Source organism: Scophthalmus maximus, chromosome 17, assembly GCF_022379125.1.
Source record: "Scophthalmus maximus strain ysfricsl-2021 chromosome 17, ASM2237912v1, whole genome shotgun sequence".
Taxonomy (NCBI): Eukaryota; Metazoa; Chordata; class Actinopteri; order Pleuronectiformes; family Scophthalmidae; genus Scophthalmus; species Scophthalmus maximus.
The window spans coordinates 15,681,728-15,702,948 of record NC_061531.1 but is presented as its reverse complement, the minus strand read 5'-3'; the positions used below and the strand labels follow the sequence as shown (position 1 = coordinate 15,702,948).

At 43.5% G+C, this 21,221-nt stretch overlaps 3 protein-coding genes across 9 annotated transcripts in view; 2 read left to right on the top strand and 1 right to left on the bottom strand.

Annotated features, from left to right (window-relative positions):
- The window catches only part of plekhh3 (pleckstrin homology, MyTH4 and FERM domain containing H3), a 33,342-nt gene extending 30,136 nt beyond the window's left edge, over positions 1-3,206 (top strand). For all 6 annotated transcript variants that reach the window (XM_035614623.2, XM_035614628.2, XM_035614626.2 and 3 more), the window contains one exon: positions 846-3,206. In XM_035614623.2, the coding sequence (XP_035470516.2) occupies positions 846-1,016 (171 nt within the window). In that variant the 3' untranslated portion in view covers positions 1,017-3,206. The remainder of the gene's footprint in view (positions 1-845) is intronic.
- A 340-nt stretch (positions 3,207-3,546) lies between these two features.
- On the bottom strand, positions 3,547-11,254 carry tubg1 (tubulin, gamma 1). The gene is made up of 11 exons (XM_035614629.2): positions 11,071-11,254; positions 10,650-10,762; positions 9,470-9,637; positions 9,287-9,355; positions 8,038-8,117; positions 7,817-7,943; positions 6,489-6,575; positions 5,902-6,051; positions 5,525-5,677; positions 5,256-5,417; positions 3,547-4,653 (listed from the first exon to the last, which is right to left on the bottom strand). Exons 1-11 carry the CDS (start codon positions 11,117-11,119, stop codon positions 4,456-4,458), a joined length of 1,356 nt encoding a protein of 451 aa, XP_035470522.1. The 5' UTR covers positions 11,120-11,254; the 3' UTR covers positions 3,547-4,455.
- A 1,583-nt stretch (positions 11,255-12,837) lies between these two features.
- On the top strand, positions 12,838-21,045 carry retreg3 (reticulophagy regulator family member 3). 2 transcript variants are annotated; one of them, XM_035615678.2, is made up of 10 exons: positions 12,838-12,932; positions 14,088-14,355; positions 15,474-15,580; positions 16,108-16,138; positions 16,260-16,386; positions 16,480-16,564; positions 17,040-17,177; positions 17,673-17,752; positions 18,558-18,690; positions 18,783-21,045. In XM_035615678.2, exons 2-10 carry the CDS (start codon positions 14,105-14,107, stop codon positions 19,331-19,333), a joined length of 1,503 nt encoding a protein of 500 aa, XP_035471571.2. In that variant the 5' UTR covers positions 12,838-12,932; positions 14,088-14,104; the 3' UTR covers positions 19,334-21,045. The 2 variants fall into 2 exon arrangements, with proteins under 2 accessions (XP_035471571.2, XP_035471570.2); XM_035615677.2 differs by lacking the exon at positions 12,838-12,932 and adding an exon at positions 13,699-13,826.
- The last annotated feature ends 176 nt before the right edge of the window (positions 21,046-21,221 follow it).

Sequence of the window (21,221 nt, the reverse complement as noted above, 5' to 3'; positions counted from 1 at the left end):
TCTTCCAAACAGACCCCTTTTTTTTCAGGAGAGAACAAGTCTTGCCTTTGACTGGGCAGATTTGCTTGCATCTTACCACACTGAACAAAAAATCCCTCTGTGATTTCTCATGGGGCACAAAAGTGGCTTTTATTTATTTATTGGACACACAGGCGGATTGAAGTACAACTCAGCGAGGCTTCTACTTTTATGTACTTTGAGGCCTCATGCTGCTCTGACATAAATTTGCAGAGTTCAGAGCCACCGGGCAGGAAAAAGGGGAAAGCGAGGGTGGATTTGCAGGGGGCGATTATGGTTAGGCCTTGAGTTAATGGTGAGGGCAAGATTTAGCTGCTGATTCCAGGGTTACAGTTACAGCTGAAGTGCAGGTGAAGCTCGAGAGGCTGCACTCTCTCACACACACACACACTCCATGTTTAGGCAGGGATTCGCAGGACCAGATTAAGGGTAGTGGTCATGGTGGCTTATAGTGGTTTGGTGGTCATGTCCACCAAGGTCAGGTTAACGGGAGAGAGACGGACGAGTGAGCTGCTCCCTCAGTGGCCCTCCCTCCGTTTGTTTCTGCAACAGCTGCTGAACAAAATGTGTCAAAGTGAATATCCACACACGTGAGGCCTCTTGTTTTTTCCCGATCAAGGCATGTGTGTGTGTGCGTGCGTGTGTGTGTGCGTGGACGCGTCCCCGCTAGAATCATCCTCGGTTTCTGGAGTATCCAGTTTTTCTAGCAGCTGGATGACATCATCCTTCTCCACCCTCCTGTGACAGTGCCAGACAGACACTGAGACTGCTACCAATCTGACCTCGCTCTCTCTCTCTCTCTCTCTCTCTGTCTCTCTCTGTTACAGCTGACTGAGATCATGCAGCTGATGAATGCATATTTCAGTGCCATCCGTCGCCAGCGAGGGAAAGGGGAAGATGCGGACATCACCATAGCAGAAAGCACAGAGATGGGCTTCCGTCACCTGGCGTCGATGCAGACGCCCACCCTCCTGGAGTTGCCCTCACACACCGTTTGAGAGGGACCCATACCCCCCCCCCCCCCCCCCCCCCCCCCCCCCCAACACACACACACACACACACGCACACAACTCCCACCATCCTCCTCAACTATGGCCCCTAGGAGGCCCAGACCCAGTCCTCAGGACCCTGCGCCTCCTCTGCTGGGAACAGCACGGCAGCCAAAACAAAGAGAGGGCTGTTTTCACTCCCCATCCGAGAAAATAAACCCTTGCTGAGCTTTCCAGCTGAAGGAGCTGGCTAAGGAAGAAGGAGGGGGGGATGGTGGAGGAACGGGGAAGGCAAGGGGGTTCTGTTTTGCGAGCGAGGCCAGAAACCCACAGAAACCAGTGCGGTCGCTGATGAGGTGTCACACAAACACACACACACACACACACACACACACACACACACCCCGCCCCCTGCCCCATCCTGTCACGCAACCACCTCTTCTACCCTACATGGCAACCCCGCCCCCGGCCCGACCTCGCCCCACCCCCTCGACAATGTGAGATGTTGGCGTGAGAGATAGCTGGAGTTGGGACTCGTTGCAACAAAAAGCTGCGGTACTCCCGCTGTGGAGGTGTGGCTCGGCGTGGGAGCACAACTCTCTCTCTCTCTCTGTGCCATATTTGTGTTACCTTTCCTAGAAAGCAGTCGTCCCTCGTGCACTGCTGGAATAGATTTGAGAGCACTCAGTGACAGACCCTCCCGTCTTTGGCATCTCACTCCGTCACCCACACACACACACACACACACACACACACACAGACTCACTTTCTCACGTGCCCGTACGCTGACATGTTCATCAGAGACAGTTAGTTTTCATAAGATCCCAGTCGGGCTTGTGTTACCTGGAACTGTTGATGCGGTGAGCCATGTGAACTTGGGAACTGGAAACAGATGTTGAACTCTGTAAGCCAAGTCATTTTGGCTGCCAGGGCCATATAGACTCTTTCAGATGAGATTTTTGTATTTCTTTTGTATTTTTTTCAGCTGCGTGTGCGCGAGCGTGTCCGTGTGCGCGCGCACGCATACGTGTGTCTATTTGATCAAGAAACCCATTTCCTGGACGACACATTCAGGACCTGGGATATTTCGTTTCACAGAAACCAAAGGATTTTGGAGCCGTTTGTATTTCGTTTCCACCAAAATGCTCTGATTTTGTCCTTTGCTGTGCTGCTTGTCTTGGCTTGTAATCCTCGACACACGAAAACTTGGTTTAACACTTGACTGATTCTGATCATTTTGCTTTGTGTCGCATACTTTTTCTAATTGCAGCTCTTCTCTTCTGCTGAAAATAACAGGTGCTTCTCTGTTAGTTATAAATTGAACCTCGACTACACACAAAAAGCCCCGAGTCAGCACGGTGGATCATTTCAGAAGTGATGCCATATTTATCATGCGGTGCCCCCGATCTGTCTCCTGCTATTTAAACAAAAACTTTTCTAATCAGGCCATGGGTGCTTTTGTAGTTTTATTTATGTGCTTTTTTTCTTTTTTACTGTCCTTTATGTCTTAAATGCAGACCCAGGTGCATTTTGATAGTGGGTTTGCTTTAGCTGATCAGAGCCACAAATGCTTCTGGTTAGATGTGTAAATCCCGTGTAGCCCCATTTATGTTCCACTGTTTTTGTTTCGTATTCTTGTGAAACCAAAGTCATGGGTTTGAGCCTGGACCAAAGATGTTTTTTTAATAAGCTTTTTATAACGAGAAAATTATCCCAAAGCAAACAAATCCCCCCCAATTATTTTTATTTCTCTAAACTTTAATATCTTTACAATATGAAGTTGTATTCACCTGTATATTATAGTAATTTTTTAGGAATCTAAGAAAAATAATTGGCTTTGTAAATATTAATTTTACAGTACACCACATGCGATAACCAGCCGCAAAACTAAAATGTTCTCACTCTGGACGGCCTTGATGGGTCATCATGGCCCTATCTCCTGCTCAGAAGCAGGTCTTTTTTTTTTTTTACTGCAGCTGCAGGCAGCTCTGAGCTACATGTATGAAAAGAAAAAAGAAAAAAAATCAAACTGCGGATGTTGTTGCTTTATATTATGCTTGTTTGTATGTTGCACGGTACCTTTATATGTTATGTGTGTATAGTTAATTGCACTATTGTTTTTAACTAACTTGGAAGTGCAATAAACAACTATAAATACTGTATGTAATTAATAAAAAAAAACAGCACCATTTTACCATATTTAGTCTTTCAGTACCATTGTTCATCCTCAGCCCTCATTTCCTCCGTTTCATTCTCAGAAAATGTGCTCACTTGTCGAAGCGGTGCGAGACCATTGTTACACCAAGACACATTTTTCTAAAAAGGCTTAAGTTTGGCGCCAGCAGCGCGAACCTCCCCTCAAGCGCTTCTGGTTAAAAACAATAGCCAGTTGAGCAAGCGCTGCAGAGCGCATTTTCAACGTTCCCCCGTGGTAATGAGCCTTAACTGAGTTCGTTGTTAATGGCCACCGGGACACAGCAGCTCCAGGTGAGGTAGAAAATGGTGTTTTAGCAGGAAAGGGAAAGAAAAATTACCCTAGTGTGATTACACCAAAAACAATGTGTTTATTCATATTTAGAGCAGGTCCAACTAGCAAAGCAACATGGAACAGTATATTCATTGAGACGATACAGAGGACGCCAGTGGGGCCAGCGATACTTTTAAGACTATTTACAGGCATAGAGATGAAGTATTAAAAATGAGATCCATCCTTGTGCCCTGGCATGTTCATCTGCGCAGACTGTTCTTATTCGTCATGTACAGAGTTGTCAAATGTCTGGGATGTAACAACCTACATTCACCATAATGCAATGCAGTCTGCCAGTTCTACTCCCCAATATTCAAGGGGAGTCATGTTGTCGGATGTGTGGCCGTTTTACTTTAAATCATCTGTGCTAGAGTTAATGTAGTTCGGTAAGAAATTGAACATAAGGCAACAGGTTATCTTACATTCCTAAAAAAAAGGAGCAAAGAAATTGGCAACGGGGGGGCAGAGCCGAGTTTAGCGGGAAAAGGAAAAAACAACTTATAAACATTTATAGATCGTTTTGTAGAAAAACACGCTGACGCTTTCTGTACAGACTCACAGTGAGGAGGTTTCTTACTCTTACTTTCCCCTTCACAGGACTGTTGGGTGGAAGATTGATTTACATGACTAGATTTTAGATTTTTACCTTTTCTACATTTTGGTTGACACAAAGACAGTAGGTTTTATTGATCATCCCTCAGTCAAGACGCTAAGGAACGAGTGAACTTTGAACCACACCGTACTATAACATGCTGCATGAAGCCAATAAATAGTTTTTTTCCCCCCAGAGAAGCAGCTAAAGTCAAATATGTTTATTTTGGGACATGTTTTGTGTATAAGGGACATAAATTGAGTTAGAATAAACTTAAGAACTTATGTTGACGGAGTTGTAGCTGAGACGCAAAACCTGCAAGGTGCGTTTCACTGCTCCTGTGTGCCCCAGGAAATGTAGTCCGGCCGCGTGGCTGCGCTGTACTCGTCGATCAGCTGCTGGACGACTTCGCGAGAGTTGTCCAGCTCGTCAAAGTTTTCCTTGAATATGTCCTCTTTGCGGAACTGCTCCAGGAAGGCTTCGCGCTTACGCAGTTTGTCGTACTGCTTGCACGTCCGCTCGAACAGCTGTGGGACACCAAGAGGAAGAAGATCATGACTAACACCAGGAAAGGGGGTTTGGATTTCAGGTTCCTTTTCTCTGACTTCTTTAAATACACCGTTTCTGTTTTGTTTTTTAATTCTGTGTTACAAGAAAGGAAAATGAAATCTATGACTTCACTGGAACTCCCTTGGTAATATGACCTTTGTAATATGAGCTGACTATAAGAGATTTATGCGATGAAGTCATTAAATGATGTCACAGCACTACATTTTCCCTTCCACTTCACAGCTTTTGTTTTAAACCAGAAAAAAATAAATGATGTCTATAGCTTTCTGGAAATGTTTGGCAGCGTAACAGGGCAAAACTTAATTGGTGTGGAATTCCCCATTAACTCCCGCTGGTGTTCAAGGTCAACTTCACATTCAAGGACAATGCATATCTGACGAGATTAAATTGACTCATTAAAAAAAATACTTATACAACAATTATGACAAAAAACACGCTGAGTTAAACCTGCACATGTATAGGGCCTCACTTTAACTGATTATATTAATCGGTCTTATGCAGATCCCAAACACACAGGTCAAGAACGTAGCTGAACGTCACGACTCAGATGAACACTCACAGAGGAGATACTTGTGTGGTTGGCCATCATCAAGCCGCTGACTCGGTGGGCTGAAGGCAGGTACGGGGATTTCCTGGACAATGCCACCTGGATGCTGGCGGGACCCCAGGGAATGAAGCTGGCGAGTTTGCGTTCTCGGATTCTTTGGAGGCTTTTATGCACCTACAGTGGAGTCGGTCGAAATAGGGTTCAAATGTTAAGAAATGTGGAACTCATCAGGTTATTACTTTGACACACACACACACACACACACACACACACACACAAACCTGTGTGGGGTCGACCTCTCCCTGGATGATGTTGAGGATGGCGATGTAGCAGTGGCTCGGCTGCCTCTCTCTTCCTGTGGACACCATCACGTTCTTGGGTTGCAGAAGCCTCCTCATCACGTCCAGCACCGTGGTCTTCCTCACACTAGCAACCTGAGACACAGGAGGGTAAGCAAAAGGACATTCACCATTTTATTCAAATATTAACTGCTGATATTAAAGATACTTTCAATCCACTGACAAGTGGATTAAACTAAAAGAAAAACAAATCTGCACTGGCTCTACTCACATGCCATTTCCTTGACTGAATGTAGAGTAAACAAGTCTTAGTCTCAGTTTAAATTAAATTTCTCTCAGCAGTCTGGACCACAACTCACCGACTGGTCAGTAGTGAGTGGCGTGTACCCAGTCATCAGGAAGTGGAGGCGGGGTGTGGGGATGAGGGACGCAATCAGGCCAATGAGGTCGTTGTTCATGTAGCCCGGGTAGCGCAGGGTGGTCGTGCTCGCAGACATGATGGTGGAAACCTGTGTGTATGTTGAAGGTTCAGTTACACACAGAGCTTTTAAGATAACTGGTTAGAGCTTGTGAATAAGTTGAAATGAGTTAGAGGGGGAAATGTTGAATGCATCTAATTAAATGTAATGTTTTTAGATTAATATCACTTCCCTGTGTAATGTAATACAGTTCAACAGCAGCTCAAGTTCTATCCTCCAAAATATTAATAATAGTGTAGCCTAAATTCTAAATATGCAAGGGTGCGTGGCTCTTTTCAAACAACATGACATGTCTTTTGGAAAAGCGCAACCGTGTGCCACTCATTCCTAAGTAACCACAAATCCAGTCCGACGTGCAACGGACTCGCCAAACTAGTTTGTGAATCTTTGTAATTTTTGACACGTCTGTCCGGACAGTCAGGAAGGCAGGCAGGCTGCCGACTGACAAGTTGACGTGTTTCACTCACCAGCTGATTGATCTGGGAGAACGAGGGGTTCTGGATGTGCAGTCGGTCCGTGGCGATGCGATTCAGAGCCGTGTTGTCCAGCACCACCTGACGCACAAGCCCAGAGAGTCACCATTAGACAGACTTTAAGAGAAAACTGGAGGAAGCGATTCCCCCTCCAGCACAACAACATGGTGAAAGTCAATACACTGCTGCAAAGTTAAAGGAAGAGCGAGAGAGGGCATCGGAGTAATGACGCAGTCAAGGAACCTTTTAAAAGAAACAACACAGTGCGCTGTTGTTAGCAGCGCTGAACATAAAAGACACACTGTACAGTGGCAACAGGGGGAGCGATTCTTGGTCAGATTCTATTAGCTTTCCGGCTAATTCAATCAGCATGAGGGGGGCTTACGCAAGACCATGGAGGAAGTAGGTATTAGAGGGGAAGCCCCATTAGACTGTCAAGAGTATCTCAGCCTAATACAATCAGTGATTTCGGATCGAGATTGAATAAGTTTGATTTGAGAAAGCCTCAGTGCTGGCACTGCAAGTAGCTTCTTTATTAGTCTGCCACACAAGCACAGCAGCAGCCTGAAAAGGAGCCGTTTGACATAAGAACTGATTACATCTGTCTTATTCTTTCATAAATTATGCCTGCCAATTTAGAAATTGACTTCGGTGTTGAATAGCAAAAAAACAGAAATGTTTCAAATCTTGTTTTGGTGCATGGTTAAAAGCACAAATGAAGTGCATCATTATATTTAAAACTTCTGCTGGTTAGTCAGATCACCAGATCACTCGAGGTAACAATCTCGGTCTTCAGATTTATGATTATTTTGGGTGGAGCACTCCTATGAATGCTAAATATCCACATTAAAACAAGCCCAGTCACGGCTGGTCCAGTGTAGAACTGGTTTCTGCTGATGAATTATAGCTAGTGACTACACTGTTTAATAGGCCTGTGAGACTTAATCAAGCTTTATTCAAGTAGTTTTTTTTTTTTTTTACGTCTTTGATGTATTAACACTGTTTGACATGTGTACTAGAAAGTGCTTGCCTGCGGTTTGACCGCTGCCATTTTTGTCAGAACACATGAAGCTGAATGCATTTAACAGTCTGACATCACATCATGACGTTATTGGGAATTTGACTGACCACCATTTTTTAATAAAAAATTATTTTGTTTCCCCCGTCTCAACTCGTTCATAGTGGAACAGTTAAGCTTCTTGGCTTGTTAAAAAAAAAAAACCCACAGTCAACTTGTGAGAGAATTTAGTCCCATGGCTACATTTTTAAGCAAAGGGAGCAGTGCAATTACACAACATCCATTCACGGGCGCTGCTGCTCACCACGCAGTCTGCATTCTGGGTGAGCCTCTTCAGCGTCAGCAGCGAGTTGTACGGCTGAACGACCACGTCACTCATCTCGTCCTGGTTGGGGAAAACGGAGTAAGTCTGCACCAGCTTCTTTGGGTACCTGGAGATCAGAAAATATATATTATTTAAACACACACACACACCAACAAGACCAAGAAAAATGTGAACAAGCTGCATATGTGTTGTTTGTGAACCTGTCATTTAGTTTCTCCAGCAGATAGGATCCCAAACCCGAGCCCGTCCCCCCAGCGATGGAATGACACAGGACAAATCCCTGCGAAGACAAAGTGTCACTCATTACTTGCAGTTCAGATTTACAGCTGCAGCTTGTGCCACGTGTGTGTGTAAAGCGTACTGTGAATTCCACCGATGCAGAAAGCTGGATGTGTGTGGGTGACCAAACGACTCTCTTCCTAGGCAGTTATATAAATGGGAGTGCAGCCCCACCTCACAAATGGGCTCCCTCATACCCCCCAGGACAGCCCTGTAATACCTGCCTTCTGCACTCGCCCGGCTATTATCACCAGACACTCTGCATGCCACACCCTGCCAACGTACACATGCTCCACAGCAGGCCCGGCCCGGCCCACCTTCCTATCCAACGCACACACATGAGTGTGCACACTAAATAATAATGTGGGGTCATAATGTGAATGAGTTACAGAAATTGCAGACCTTAGAGAGGAAATGTGAGTGTTGTTTTATGGGAGGCTGGCAGCTGAAGAAAGTCCACAGAAAAAAAGAGAGAGAGAGGCTAAGAATAATAGTGAGGGATGGCTGCAGCTCGGCTGGTTTCGAGATGACAGCCACTGACACCGTTTTCAAACACGTTGTTTCAATCACATTTTCCCTGATACTGTTCATTCATTGGTGGATCACAGAACAGACCTATTAGTCACAGGGTCAGGGCCCCAAAGGGTCAACAGGCCACTTGAGCTTCTGAGCTTCAGAACACCTTCTGAGCTTCAAGACTCAGCAGCAAGCTGCTCTTGAGTGGGATGAGAGAGTCAGTTGACAGAGCTATTTAATATTTCTTAGAGCTGCAACAGTTAATCGATTAGTAATCAATTACTAAATTAATCGCCAACTTTTTGATAATCAAGTAATAAGTCCAAGTAGTTTTTATGGAGAAAAAAAATTCTCTGATTTCAGCTTCTTAAATGGGAATATTTTCTGGTTTCTTTGCTCCTCTATGACTATAAACTAAATATCGTTGGTGTGTGGACAAAACAAAACATCATCTTGGGGTTACACAGTTGTCATTTTTGACCATTTTATGAACCAAACAACTAATCAATTGATCAAGAAAATGGTCGAAAGACTAATCGATTATCAAGAATAATCGTTACTTCCCTGCCCTAATATTTCCAACAACACCCATATTACTTTCTGAATCAGTTTTCCAATCACAGACTCTCGGTATGTGATAAATGATAAACTCGCCTCCAAGCTGTCGCTGCCATCTGCCTCCCGGTCAATGATGTCAAATATGTCTTCTTGAATTTTTTTGCCCTAAAAATGAAAAAAAAAAACAACGAAAAAACATCATAGGTCAAGTTGTTATGTCTTTTATTTGTGTAATAGTGACAATGTTTAAGAAAGGAGCATGTAATATCCGGCATTCACCTGTGAATATCCACTGGCCCAGTTGTTGCCAGCGCCTCCTCCGTGCTCAGAGAGGTAGATGTTCTCCGGGTTGTACAGGTTTGCATAAGGGGAGTTGAGGATGGAATGGATCACCCTCGGCTCCAGGTCCAGGAGAACTGCCCGGGGGATGTAGTGTTCATCGTCAGCCTGGGGAGTGTGATGAACAACCAGAGGTCAGTTGGTTGAAAGTGAACTGTGTGTAGGAAACTTTGTCCATGCAGGGTCGGAGTTAGTTTACACGGCAAGCACGCCATCTAGTGGCAGACAATGTTGCATCTCAGCTGTGCACAAGAATCATTAGATTGCACTTAGCACTAGTACAACCATTAGTGCAATAATCTAATCATGTGCAATCATAACATCAAATATTAGAATTGAGAGAGAAACAATTTGATTAAGAAAATTTGTGGCGTGATTGTTGGTGCCAGATGACAAGACAAATTGGAGCTGACCGAAAAGGCTGTGGTAACTCGGGAAACCACTCTTCACAACTGTGGTGAGCAGAATAACATTATTAATAATAACAATTAAAACAAAAGAAGACCGTCAAGTCAGGTTCTTCTCTCGTCAGCCAGGGACAGGAAATCAAGAGTCTGGTGAAACTGGATTTCATGCAATTTGACAACAGTCCAGGCTGGAGTGGAGATGGTGACGTGATGGACTGGGGAACTTTTTTTCCTGACACAGGGGTTTTTCCTGACATGGTTTAAATACCACGGCCTATCTGAGGACTGTTGCTGACCACGTGCATCACTTTGTGGCGACGGTCGACCCACCGTCTAATGGCTACTTGCTCAGTTTAATGCACCAAGGCAACACAGCAAAAGTAATCTCAAACTGGTTTCATGAATATTTGAACATGACGAGTTTGAAGAACTTGCTTGGCCTCGAGAGTTGATTCACAGCACGAAGGTAGAGTGGACAAATCTGCAGAAATGAGGTTTTATAATTGTCGGCATGGAGCAGAATCTGAGAGGACTGTTTTCAACATTTGTGGAGTCCACGGCACAAAGAACTGGCGGTGTTTAGAGAGTCTAAGAGAGACTCTACACAGTATTCTTGCAGTGCTCGGTGAGTATATACAGTACATGCAGAGTTTTTTTTAAATCATTGCACAAAAGACAAGGAGGAGACAGTGTAAGTTGCAACTGCAGCCAACCTGATAGAAGAACACGTCCTTCCTGTCGGTCCCTTCGGTTGCAAACTCCTCAACGATCCCCTCTGGACTGATGCCGTGCTCTGCACACAGCTGCTTCCAGAACTCGAACCCGACTGGACACAGGAAGAAGAGCAGGTGGGCACAACGTTACCGGTGAGCTCGTGAGTCACAACAAACCGACTGTGAGAAGACACATGAACACGGCCTGCACTTGCAGCTAGAGTTGACATGCATTCGATTTTAATCTGCTGCGCACAAACTCCATTATTAGCTCAACGAGACTTGATATTCGCATCTCACACGGGACACAGCGGTCGTCTCGTCTCACTGACTCGGTTCACTGCAGGTCACAGGCTAGAGGGAGGAGGAGGAGGAGGGGGAGGATGCTAATCTCAACTCTATCAACGTCTTCCACACGTACTCTGATTCCCACACTGTCCCAGCTGAAGCGTGATGATTTCCCGCGGCATGTTTTAGTCCTTACGTGGCTCCTGGTTCCGGCTAGCCTGCTAGCTGCTAGCTGGCCAGCTAAATGAATACACCAACACACACTGCGCCGCAAGCCCGCTCCTTCCCGCTTGGTGCTGGTGTGACGCTCCAGAGCGGAAGTGGCAACCCGGTGTTGACGGCGCACAGCGCCACCTAGTGTGTCGGAGTATTTAATAATGACCCAATCATAATAGTTGTATTTATATAGCACCTTTCAGAAGTAGCTTCACAAAGTGCCTTCACAAACAGCATACAGACAAATCACAGACAATTAAAATCAGCATTCCAACAATAATACGGTTTTCAGGTCACATATATGAAAAAACAAAAAGATATATAAAAAGACAATGTAATTCAATTCAATTCGTTTTCAATTCAATTTTATTTGTATAGCGCCATATCACAACATACATTGTCTCAAGGCACTTTACATAGTGAGGTCAATATTACAATATTACAGGGAAAACCCAACAAATCCCATAATAGGCAAAGCACTTGGCGACGGTGGAGAGAAAAAAACTCCCTTCTAACAAGAAGAAATCTCTGACAGAACCAGACTCAGTTGTGGGCGGTCATATGTCTCGACCGGTTGGGGTGAGGAGAGAAATGAGGAAGAGAGGAGAGGTGGGCAGAAAGAGGGTGGGAGGAGAGACAGTAGGAGAGAAGAGAGAGAGAGCACAGTTGTACAACCGCCGCTGTAATCTCTACCAGACTGATACTTATAATTAAAAGGGCGTAAAAAGACGTCATCACTTAAAAGCAAGTCTATAGAAATGGGTTTTTAAAAGTGACTCAAAAGAAGGCACAGACTCTGCCAGCCTTATCTCCTCAGGCAGGCTGTTCCAAAGTCGAGGGGCCCTGAAAGAGAAAGCTCGATCACCCTTAGATTTGAGCCTCGACTTTGGAACAACGAGTAAAGACCCACCTGAGGATCTAAGGCTGCGAATTAGATTTGGATTAATTTAAAGCAGACTAATAGTCAACGCGTCAAAAAGATGGAAGATGTTTTTAAGCCTCGCTTCAACACGTCAAAATCAAAACATATGTCGTTTGGGATTATGTATTAATTTATTCAGTTTCATTTGTAGTGTCTTGTTACTCATTCTTCCTTGACGGTTGTTGTTGTTGTTGCTTCCTCTGTCCATGTAATAACTAAATATAGTGCCTGCATACTACTGGCTGCTCTGGCTTCCACCGGAAGAGCCACGTTTACTGTCTCTCATATTTATTGTCTTTCAAACCAAGTGTGAAGAGGGAAAAAATACATTTGCTCACTAAATAGTCCTTAAAAATAAACAATGAATAATTAACTATTTCATGCAAAGTGCGTTTGTAATCAGGATTCTGTTGCATTTCTGTCGACGCAATTGTCAAGTTTTATGTCGGTGGTTTATTGTTTGTGTTGTTGGCTCTTTCAAAGCCATACAAGCAAGAGAAAATGATTCATAAAATAAAAAGTTCAACTGTGATGGCTCCAGTTCCAGAAGTGAATTTCCCATTCATTTACTCCATTGACTTTTCATAAAAATACTTACAGAAAGAGTTGTATATAGTAAAATTAAAAATAAACATCAAATGAAAAATTCCTTAAAGATGTAAAAGTGATGTCATCCCCATTGATGGAAAGATCATAGGATAAAAGATAAACGCACTCTTATGATCTCAGTGAATCCTCTCATGATCCCATTTGAATTATAGCAGACACAGTGGCGAGACACTGAGTAACTTGACCACATTTGAAAATACAAAACTGGGCCGAGACCACCACCCCGAAGTACAAGCACAATTTCTGAGGTATGGCCCCCGACAACATGATAAGAAAGAGTATTGGTTCTCCTGGAATTTTATACTTTTAAAGCACTTAAGCTGTCACGGTCAGGGTCAGGGTCTTTGTTAGGGCAAGGGTAAGAGTCATGAAAGGGTGCGTTGTCGTTGTACACTTAATTTGATATCAAAACAACAACTTTTTTCCAACCAATTAAAATGAACAATATATTGGTTTTAAAAGCTACAGTCAAACAAATAATCACTACATATGCCTCTCTTCTTTCACTTTTGGTCTGTATGAATGAGACTTAAAACGTTGAATGTTTCGGAAAAGTACGACAGTTTATGAAAAAGTTGAATACAAGCCGGAAAGTTTGAATGAAGTTTCTAGGTTGAAAATGTGGAAGGAGAAGAGGGCCAAATAGAATTTGATTTGAACATTGATTTCATCATAATATTCATCACTAGCCAAGTTCGCGGGTCGGGTAAAAATTTTCATGGCAACAGCGCGCTCCACCAATCAGAGACGTCGATGATACACTTTAGGATTGTGGTTAGTGTGGTACGTTCTCAACGACAGCGCGAATAAAACATGTTGTTCTTAAAACATCGTTTAACAATCCCGTCGCTCGTGGTGAGTCTACCTTGGACGGTAACGATTTAAATCTGATAATCACAATGTTGCTATTTCAAGCACGGTGTTGTCAGCTGACTTTTAAAAAAAAAAAAGTGTTTGTCCATGAGGCGCTGCAAAGTACTTAAATTCAGGTTTTCCTATTACACATGAACGCAGCATGACGCAGCATGACGCAGCGGACCGTACGGATTCTGATTGGTTCTGCTGCGCTCTCAGAAAAACAGGTTACGCCATATTGTCCCCTTCGTAGGAGAACGCTCCATTCCTACTAAAATGTCAAAATAGTAAGTGTCAGCCTTTTTTTTTTTTTTACAAATATCCCCCCGGTAGCCTTTTAATAACGCGTTGGCTGTGTTTTAAAAACACAGCCAAGTGTTTATTTATTACACGTTGACACGGTGGTTCAACTGCCGTGGCTAGCTGCTAGCTTAAATCCGTTAGCGCATATGTTAGCCCCGGTGTTGCGACTCTCAACGCACGTTTCCCCGTGACTCTTTCATCTTACATGCTTATTATTATTATTATTATTATTTTTTTTTTTACAGGTTTTATATATTCTAAGATGGCTCACACTGGGGTATCGGAGGACGTGTTCATGGAGGACTGCTCCGCCAAGCAGGAGTCCAGCAGTGTGTGCCTGCGAAGTCGACCGTGCTCCAGCGAGAGAGACGGCCAGGTGCGGGCTGTCAAGGCGTCTCTCCAGTCCCGGCTGGGGCCCTACGAGCCCGTGCTGACCTACCTACAGTCCGTGCTGCTGTGGGAGAGGCCCCTCCAGTGTGTGCTGCTCTACCTTGTGGTCAACACTGTGTTCTGGTGAGGTTCAGCTCATGTTAGAGAGAAACTTGTAGTTGCGTGTTGATGACAGATTTCCTTGTGTTACAGCAGCCTACATTAGGTTGGGCTGAGAGCGGCTGGTTGCTTTTACACAATGCAAACGTTTCACCTGTCAATTCAAGACAAGACAGATGGCCGGCTAGTGGCTCTATTTATAGACTCTCTCTGCAGACACATCTTACAGCCAAACACTCAATACTTCTCCTTCCTTCTGGATATTGAATACAGTGCCGCTCATGTGTAACACACTGTACCTGTTTCATGTGTGTGAGACAATTTACATCTCCACCTGTTGTCACTACACAAGTGTGTGTCTGTGTGTGTCTCTTTGTGGCTTTTGGTACAACATCTATAAGGCGTCAAGTAAAACACACATGTCACTGAATAGCAGTACATCTATTCATAGACTGCTAAGTTTTAAGTTGTGTAAATTATCAGTGATGGAAAATTGATATTTCGATAATGTTGCAAGTACAAGTCGCATATTTAAAAAAAGCTGTTACGGTTGCCCTGATTTTTTTCTCTTAAAGGAAAGCCAGATTTGAACATTGCAGGAGTGGAAAACCACAAACTGCCTCTTCAGAAGGAGCCATATACAGTAGTTAAAAGTATTGATTGACATCCTGTTGTATTGTTTTTGTATTTTAGTACAGGTGTACATATTGTTGTATACAGGGGTCGTTACACTGAGTCCCAAATAATATTACACATCATTCTGTCAACACGTTCTTTGTTTAGTTAATCTCTAACTGCTGATTGGCAGAATCCTGCAACATTTTTGTGGTCAACAAAGTCTTGTGATCTGAAACTGGAGCAACAATTAAAAGTTCTTTTGTTGAGGTCAATAGTAGTAAAATCAAGTCGGTTATATATTTTCTTTATAGTACAGCAGTGCCATATTTCTCAGTTGATTTATAAAGAGTTGTGATGGGTGCAGCAGGCATCAGAAGGTGGGATCAGTTCCTCTTTCTTGGTTACATCATCCCTCAAGGGTTTTGTGGTTTCCCCAATAATCCACAAAGATGAATTATATAATTTTTATTTGTAACAGGCCTGGGATATGAACTTGCCTATTCATGTGTTTTATTCTCCTTCAGGTTCTTTGCTTTGACCTCACTGCGCCTGCTGTTCCTGCTGGCTTCTGGCCTGGCTGTGCTTCTTTGTGTCGATACCTGGAGGAGCAAGATCTGGCCAGAAATTAGAGGTGCTAAACTATTCCTTCAATGACAGATCTTCTTCCGACATGTCCTGTATTTTTACTGTAAATTTACATGCAGAGTGCCCTGTGCTTCTTCATTTAATGGTACCTTGGATCATTTCCCAGATTTATGTGATTGCAACAAATATACTTCTGTCATCAGAATAGATATGCAGCCCTGCACCATGGACTTTGCAAGTGATTTGCATTAACATTTTTTTGGAGCTGAGAGAACAAAGTCCCGAGGACACTGTAAATGAAAGCAAACAGCAACCCCATTGTTCACCTGGTAGAAAACATACAACAAACAAGGCTGAGTCCTTAATGCAGCAGCCAACATTCAAATCCAGCCTCAAACTTATGCTGCTTGTCATCCCCTCTCTCTCCCCCCTGCGCTTACTGTTTTAAACAGCAAAACACGTTCAAGCTTTTTTCGTGACTACACTAAGTTTATATTGATATTTCTTATACTGGTGTATATTGTGGCATGTGATGTTGCTTAAAGTGCTGAATGTTTTTCTCTCTCTCCACAGTCCGAAACCTGCATGAATCAGAAAATGAGAGGTTTGTTACTTCAGCCACAGTTTTCTGTTAACTCCAGCCACCAGCCAGTGTTCTGACGGCATTAATGATGTGGTAATATGACAACAGCTGAGAGGATTCATGATTTTGTCAATTTCTCCAGCTGGGGTCTGGTGCAGCCTGGCATCCTCAGTGTGCCTGAACTGTGCCACCATATTGCTGAGGCCTGGGTCAGTGGAGCGGTTCTTACATCCAGTGTGGTGCAGTACAAACGACACAACCCTGGCAAGGTAAGGATTGATTGAATGAATGAATATATCACTATACTCATTATGTACTGTAGTTCCTAACTTCCTTCTCTGTTTGTTTTGTCCCTCTGTCAGTTTTGCATCCTGACCTGTGGAGTCTTCACCTGTCTGGCTGTGGTCGGGCGCTACATTCCCGGATTGGTGCTTTCCTACTCTGCAGGTGAGTTTAACCAGCCCTGACTACAGACCCAGGCCCTTTTCACAAGGCCACAATGGCAGGCAAACTCAGCTCGACTGGGTCTATTAAAAATACATGGGTGGGGGCGGTTGGTGAAACAAGACCCATACAAGGGCCAAGCCTGTGAGGTGATTAAAGCTGGGATGAGACGCACGGGGCAGGAGTGAAGGAGGGAATGGAGCCAGACAGAAAGCTAAGGAGGTCAGGCTGGGACTGGGCTAATCTCCTCACCTCTAACCAGTGTAGGCAGCTTCTACTCTAACATGTTAACTCCCTGCTGCTCCCTCGCTTCACTTTGTCTGTATATCTACGAAAGCTGGCGCAGCCTCTGCAAGTGTCTATCTGCAGTGAGCAGATAGACACTAAATCTATACAGAACAGAGATTACCTCATTTCTTTTCTTTCAGATTCGCCTCTTTCTCCACAATGACTGGTATGTTTTGCCTTTTTTCCTCAGTGTTAGCGACGCTCCTGGCCCCTCTGGCAGCCTATCATAGGGTTTTTCAGCATGTGTGCGTGAAGCTGGAGCCAGTCCTGCAGCGGCTGGACTTCAGCATCAGTGGATACATGATGTCAAAGCCTATTGATAATCAGTGTAAGTAGCACATTACATTTTAATTACAATATCAGTAAGCTGAACTCCTTAAAGCTACTGTGTGTAATATTTAAGAGAACTTATTCACATAATTTGAATATATTGCCCATGACTATGTGTTCATATATTTATAGTCACCTGCAACAAAGAACCTATGTTTTTTCGTCAACTTTGAATGAGTTAAATCTAGTTACACGAGGTGGACCCGACCTGCGTATGAGTAGTCATGTGTGCTACGTCGTGTTGAACACGGTTGTTGCACAACCGGTCCAGAATACGTCGCATTCGTGTTGAATTTTCAGCGCTGAAAAAGTGTCCCCTGTCGGGTGCTCAGTTGGTTGGTGTTCGCAACTTTACCAACAGATGCTGCCAGAAAAGTACAAAAATTAAACACTATAGCTTTAAACAAATAAGTGTGTTGTAACCATCACGTTAAATTACATTAATATAAATATTTTTCTCTTTATTTATTTAAAATGTAATATTGCTCTGCAGTCCTGCGGAGATCGATCCATGGCGCAGCCTCAGGTGAAGCCAGTGACAGTGAAGAAGAGTTGGCTGCTTTCTGTCCAACAGTAAGTCTGTTTTTAAGTCTTTCAACAATTTAATCAGGCTGAGTACTTTAATCAGTACTGTTACAAAAATTAGGCTTTCCTTATGGATTTTCATTGGCAATCCCCAAAAGCTTACTTTCACTTGACACAAACAAGATATTTGTTCCGTGTACATGGTGCACCTCATGATTTGTGTGTGTGTGTGTGTGTGTGTGTGTGTGTGTGTGTGTGTGTGTGTGTGTGTGTGTGTGTGTGTGTGTGTGTGTGTGTGTGTGTGTGTGTGTGTGTGTGTGTGTGTGTGTGTGTGTGTGTGTGTGTGTGTGTGTGTGTGTGTGTGTGTGTGTGTGTTCTTTGTAGAGTCATTTCTAATCTTGTCTACTGCATGATGGTTAACGCCCCTGTTCTCTTTATGGAATGTCAACATGCGTGTCCCGTTGTTGAGACAATGGACGGTTGGAAAGTTAACGCAGCTGAAATTAGGCAGACGCTCTCTATGGGAAGGTGTGAGATATAATGTTAAAATAGATATATCACTCACGACATAGCTATGGCTTTGTATTTCATCGGGTGTTATTTTCAGTAGCTCATCTAAGCTGCTTCCTGTTGAGGTTAGAAACTTCACATGATCTGCTTCATCTGTCGTGTGTATTTTTTGCCTTATGTGGGTGGTAATGTCTGCAGAGGAAACAGAAAAATAACGAAGGTGGAACAGAAAGTTTGCTTATCTTTTATAGCAGAGCAAAAAGAGTAACATTTTGCATATATCTACATCTGAAAAGGAAAATGTAGCACAACCTAAAAATATTTAACATTTTAAATCTCATAGTTTGATGATGCTGTTGTTGCCAAGGAACTGGCACTGACAGACTCTGAGCACTCTGATGCCGAGGTGTCCTACACTGACAATGGGACATTCAACCTATCACGTGGCCAGACCCCACTCACTGAGGGCTCTGAGGGTAAGAACACAGGCGTTGACGATTTTTTCTTTTTTAATTATTTTCGGTTTGGTTCTCATCTCTGACTTTTCTTCTGTCTATATATTGGTCAGACTTTGACAGACACAGCGATGCCGAGGAATCCTTTGCTCAAGACCTCCAGGACTTCCCCTCCATAAACCCTGACGCCACTCTGATGGATGATGACGACGACACAAGCATTGGGCTGCCTAGTCTGTGTCTATCTGGGCTGGCTAGTCACCGGGCTTCAGTGCTGGACATGGACGGTCATCTGGATTCCGACGAGGAGGACCTGGACAGGGAGCTCTCTCTCAGCGGCCTGCCGCCTGCCTCCGACTTCAGTGGAGACTTGGCCGGAGTCATTGCCAGCAACATGATTCAGGCGGCGTTGGCCGGAGCGTTGCAGCCTCGCCGTCCTGCCGCCCACCGCAGGGAAGCCCCGCCCGCGGCTAGAGCCCACAGAAGCTACCGCAAGCAGTCCAGCTCTGAGCTGGACACGGACTTGGATGGAGAGGACTTTGAAATGCTGGATCAGTCTGAACTGAACCAGATGGATCCCCTCGCAGGAGGAGGAGGGGGTGGTCGACGGGGAGAGAGCCAGGGGTCTAACTTCTTATCTAGCCTGCTGGGTAAACCACAGTAGTGTGCGTGCGCGTGCGTGCGCGTGCGTGCGTATGCGTGCGTGCCTGTGTGTGTGTGTGTGTGTGTGTGTGTGTGTGTGTGTGCGCGCGCGTGCGTGCGTGCGTGTGTGTGTGTGTGTGCGTGCGCCTGTGTGTTGATGTTCATGAGCTGTGAATGTGATGATTTTAGGTTCCAGCAGCCCCCTGCTTTCTGATTGGCATCAGTTTATCACTGTGAAGTATTTTTTTTTTTTTCTTATCGTTTCCAAACTCTTTTCTCCCCGACTTTTAAGCCCCGATCGTCCATAAAACTTTTACTTTGTAGGCTGAGCAATAGGAAACGCAGCAACAAACAAATCACATTCAGACAGAAAAAATAAACCAGCATCATTGAGCCTTGTCGCAGTTGAGAGGGGTACTTGTCGTTGACAGAACAACGTCACCCATCAAATCTTTTCTACCAGGAGGTCAAGACCTACAGGGCTATTTTATCATGGGACCAAATACGACATTCCTGTTGGTTGAGCTTAGCCATGTCCTGTTTTATCTTTTTCTTAAGTGAGTGGAGTAGTTGAGATGGATAAACCAGCCCCCCACTTTTCCCATCACACGTTGTCAAAGAAACAATTTACATTGCTGTAGATGTTCGTTTTCTGCTGTCTGCTCAACTGACACGTGGCTGTTATCTGTCAGTAGGTGATATGTTTAAAGGTTACAGTTTTTTTCTTTTTCTTTCAAACACCTAGATCAAACTCTGTGACTTTTCTGAGTGGTTTTCTTTTTTCCTTTTTCCTTTTTTCTCCTGACAAACATGTGAAGACATATCCATGCATTATCAGGAGGTTATTTTATATATATATATATATCACACTCTTAAGATTGCTGATTGAGAGCAGCATTTGAAGTTTATGTTTGTTTGTGCCCCAGGGTAGATAGATATATATCTTATTTTCTGAATAATTTTATTTTTCCATTTCCCTGCCCTTTAATACAGCTCGGTAACATATCGTGTCCACGTCCAATACCCTTGAATGTGCCCTAAGCTTTGTGTTTTTCTTTCTTTAAGAAGAAATGTTCAAACAAAAATCTTTTGTTTTATCATCTTTTTTTTGATGTAGTCGAAAGTCATGCTGAACATTTTAAGAGAAACGTCTAATATTGTTCGATTCATTGATATTTTAACTTTTTAATGGGGAAACATGTTTACATCAAAATTTGGCATAGAAAGTTCTCCTCATGTCCTTTTTTTAAATATAAGTATTAGTAGCTTTGTGTGTTGGTCAGCCTGATTTCCACTGGATGGATGGAGTGGGATGACATTTCAAATGCAAATAAGCTACAAATGAGATTCATAGAAAAAAATACTTATGAAAATGTCTAAAATTGCTGGGTTTTTAATAGAGGAAAGATACATCACTCGCATTCATTGTGTTATTTTTGCAAAATAGAAAAGAAAATGCTGCTGGATCCACGCTCATGGAAGGGATGTCAAGAAATTGTGCAATGATGGGTACATTGCTGGGATTAAGATTCTAAATAGGAGGAGGAGGAGAAGTTAATATCAATTTGTTTGACCACCTCAGTCACAAAACAAAGTGCTGCTCCGGGAAGAGTCAGTTCCTCAGAATGATGTTCTGTAGTCGGTTTGATAATGTCATGTACACAGTAGTGTTTTTCATCTTCTCTGTAGCTGGTTTTGATGTGCAAATCGTATTTAATAAAATGTTTGCAAATACTTTTCCGTCTCCGGTGAAATGTGATAAAGCTCTTTATATTTTTTGCAAAGTGTCTGATTTATCTTTCCATCATGCTATAATTAAATATATAATACCAAATATTTTGTCTATCATTATGAGGATAAACAAACATCGTTCTTAACAATACAAATATTTATCTATTTTCTATACATTC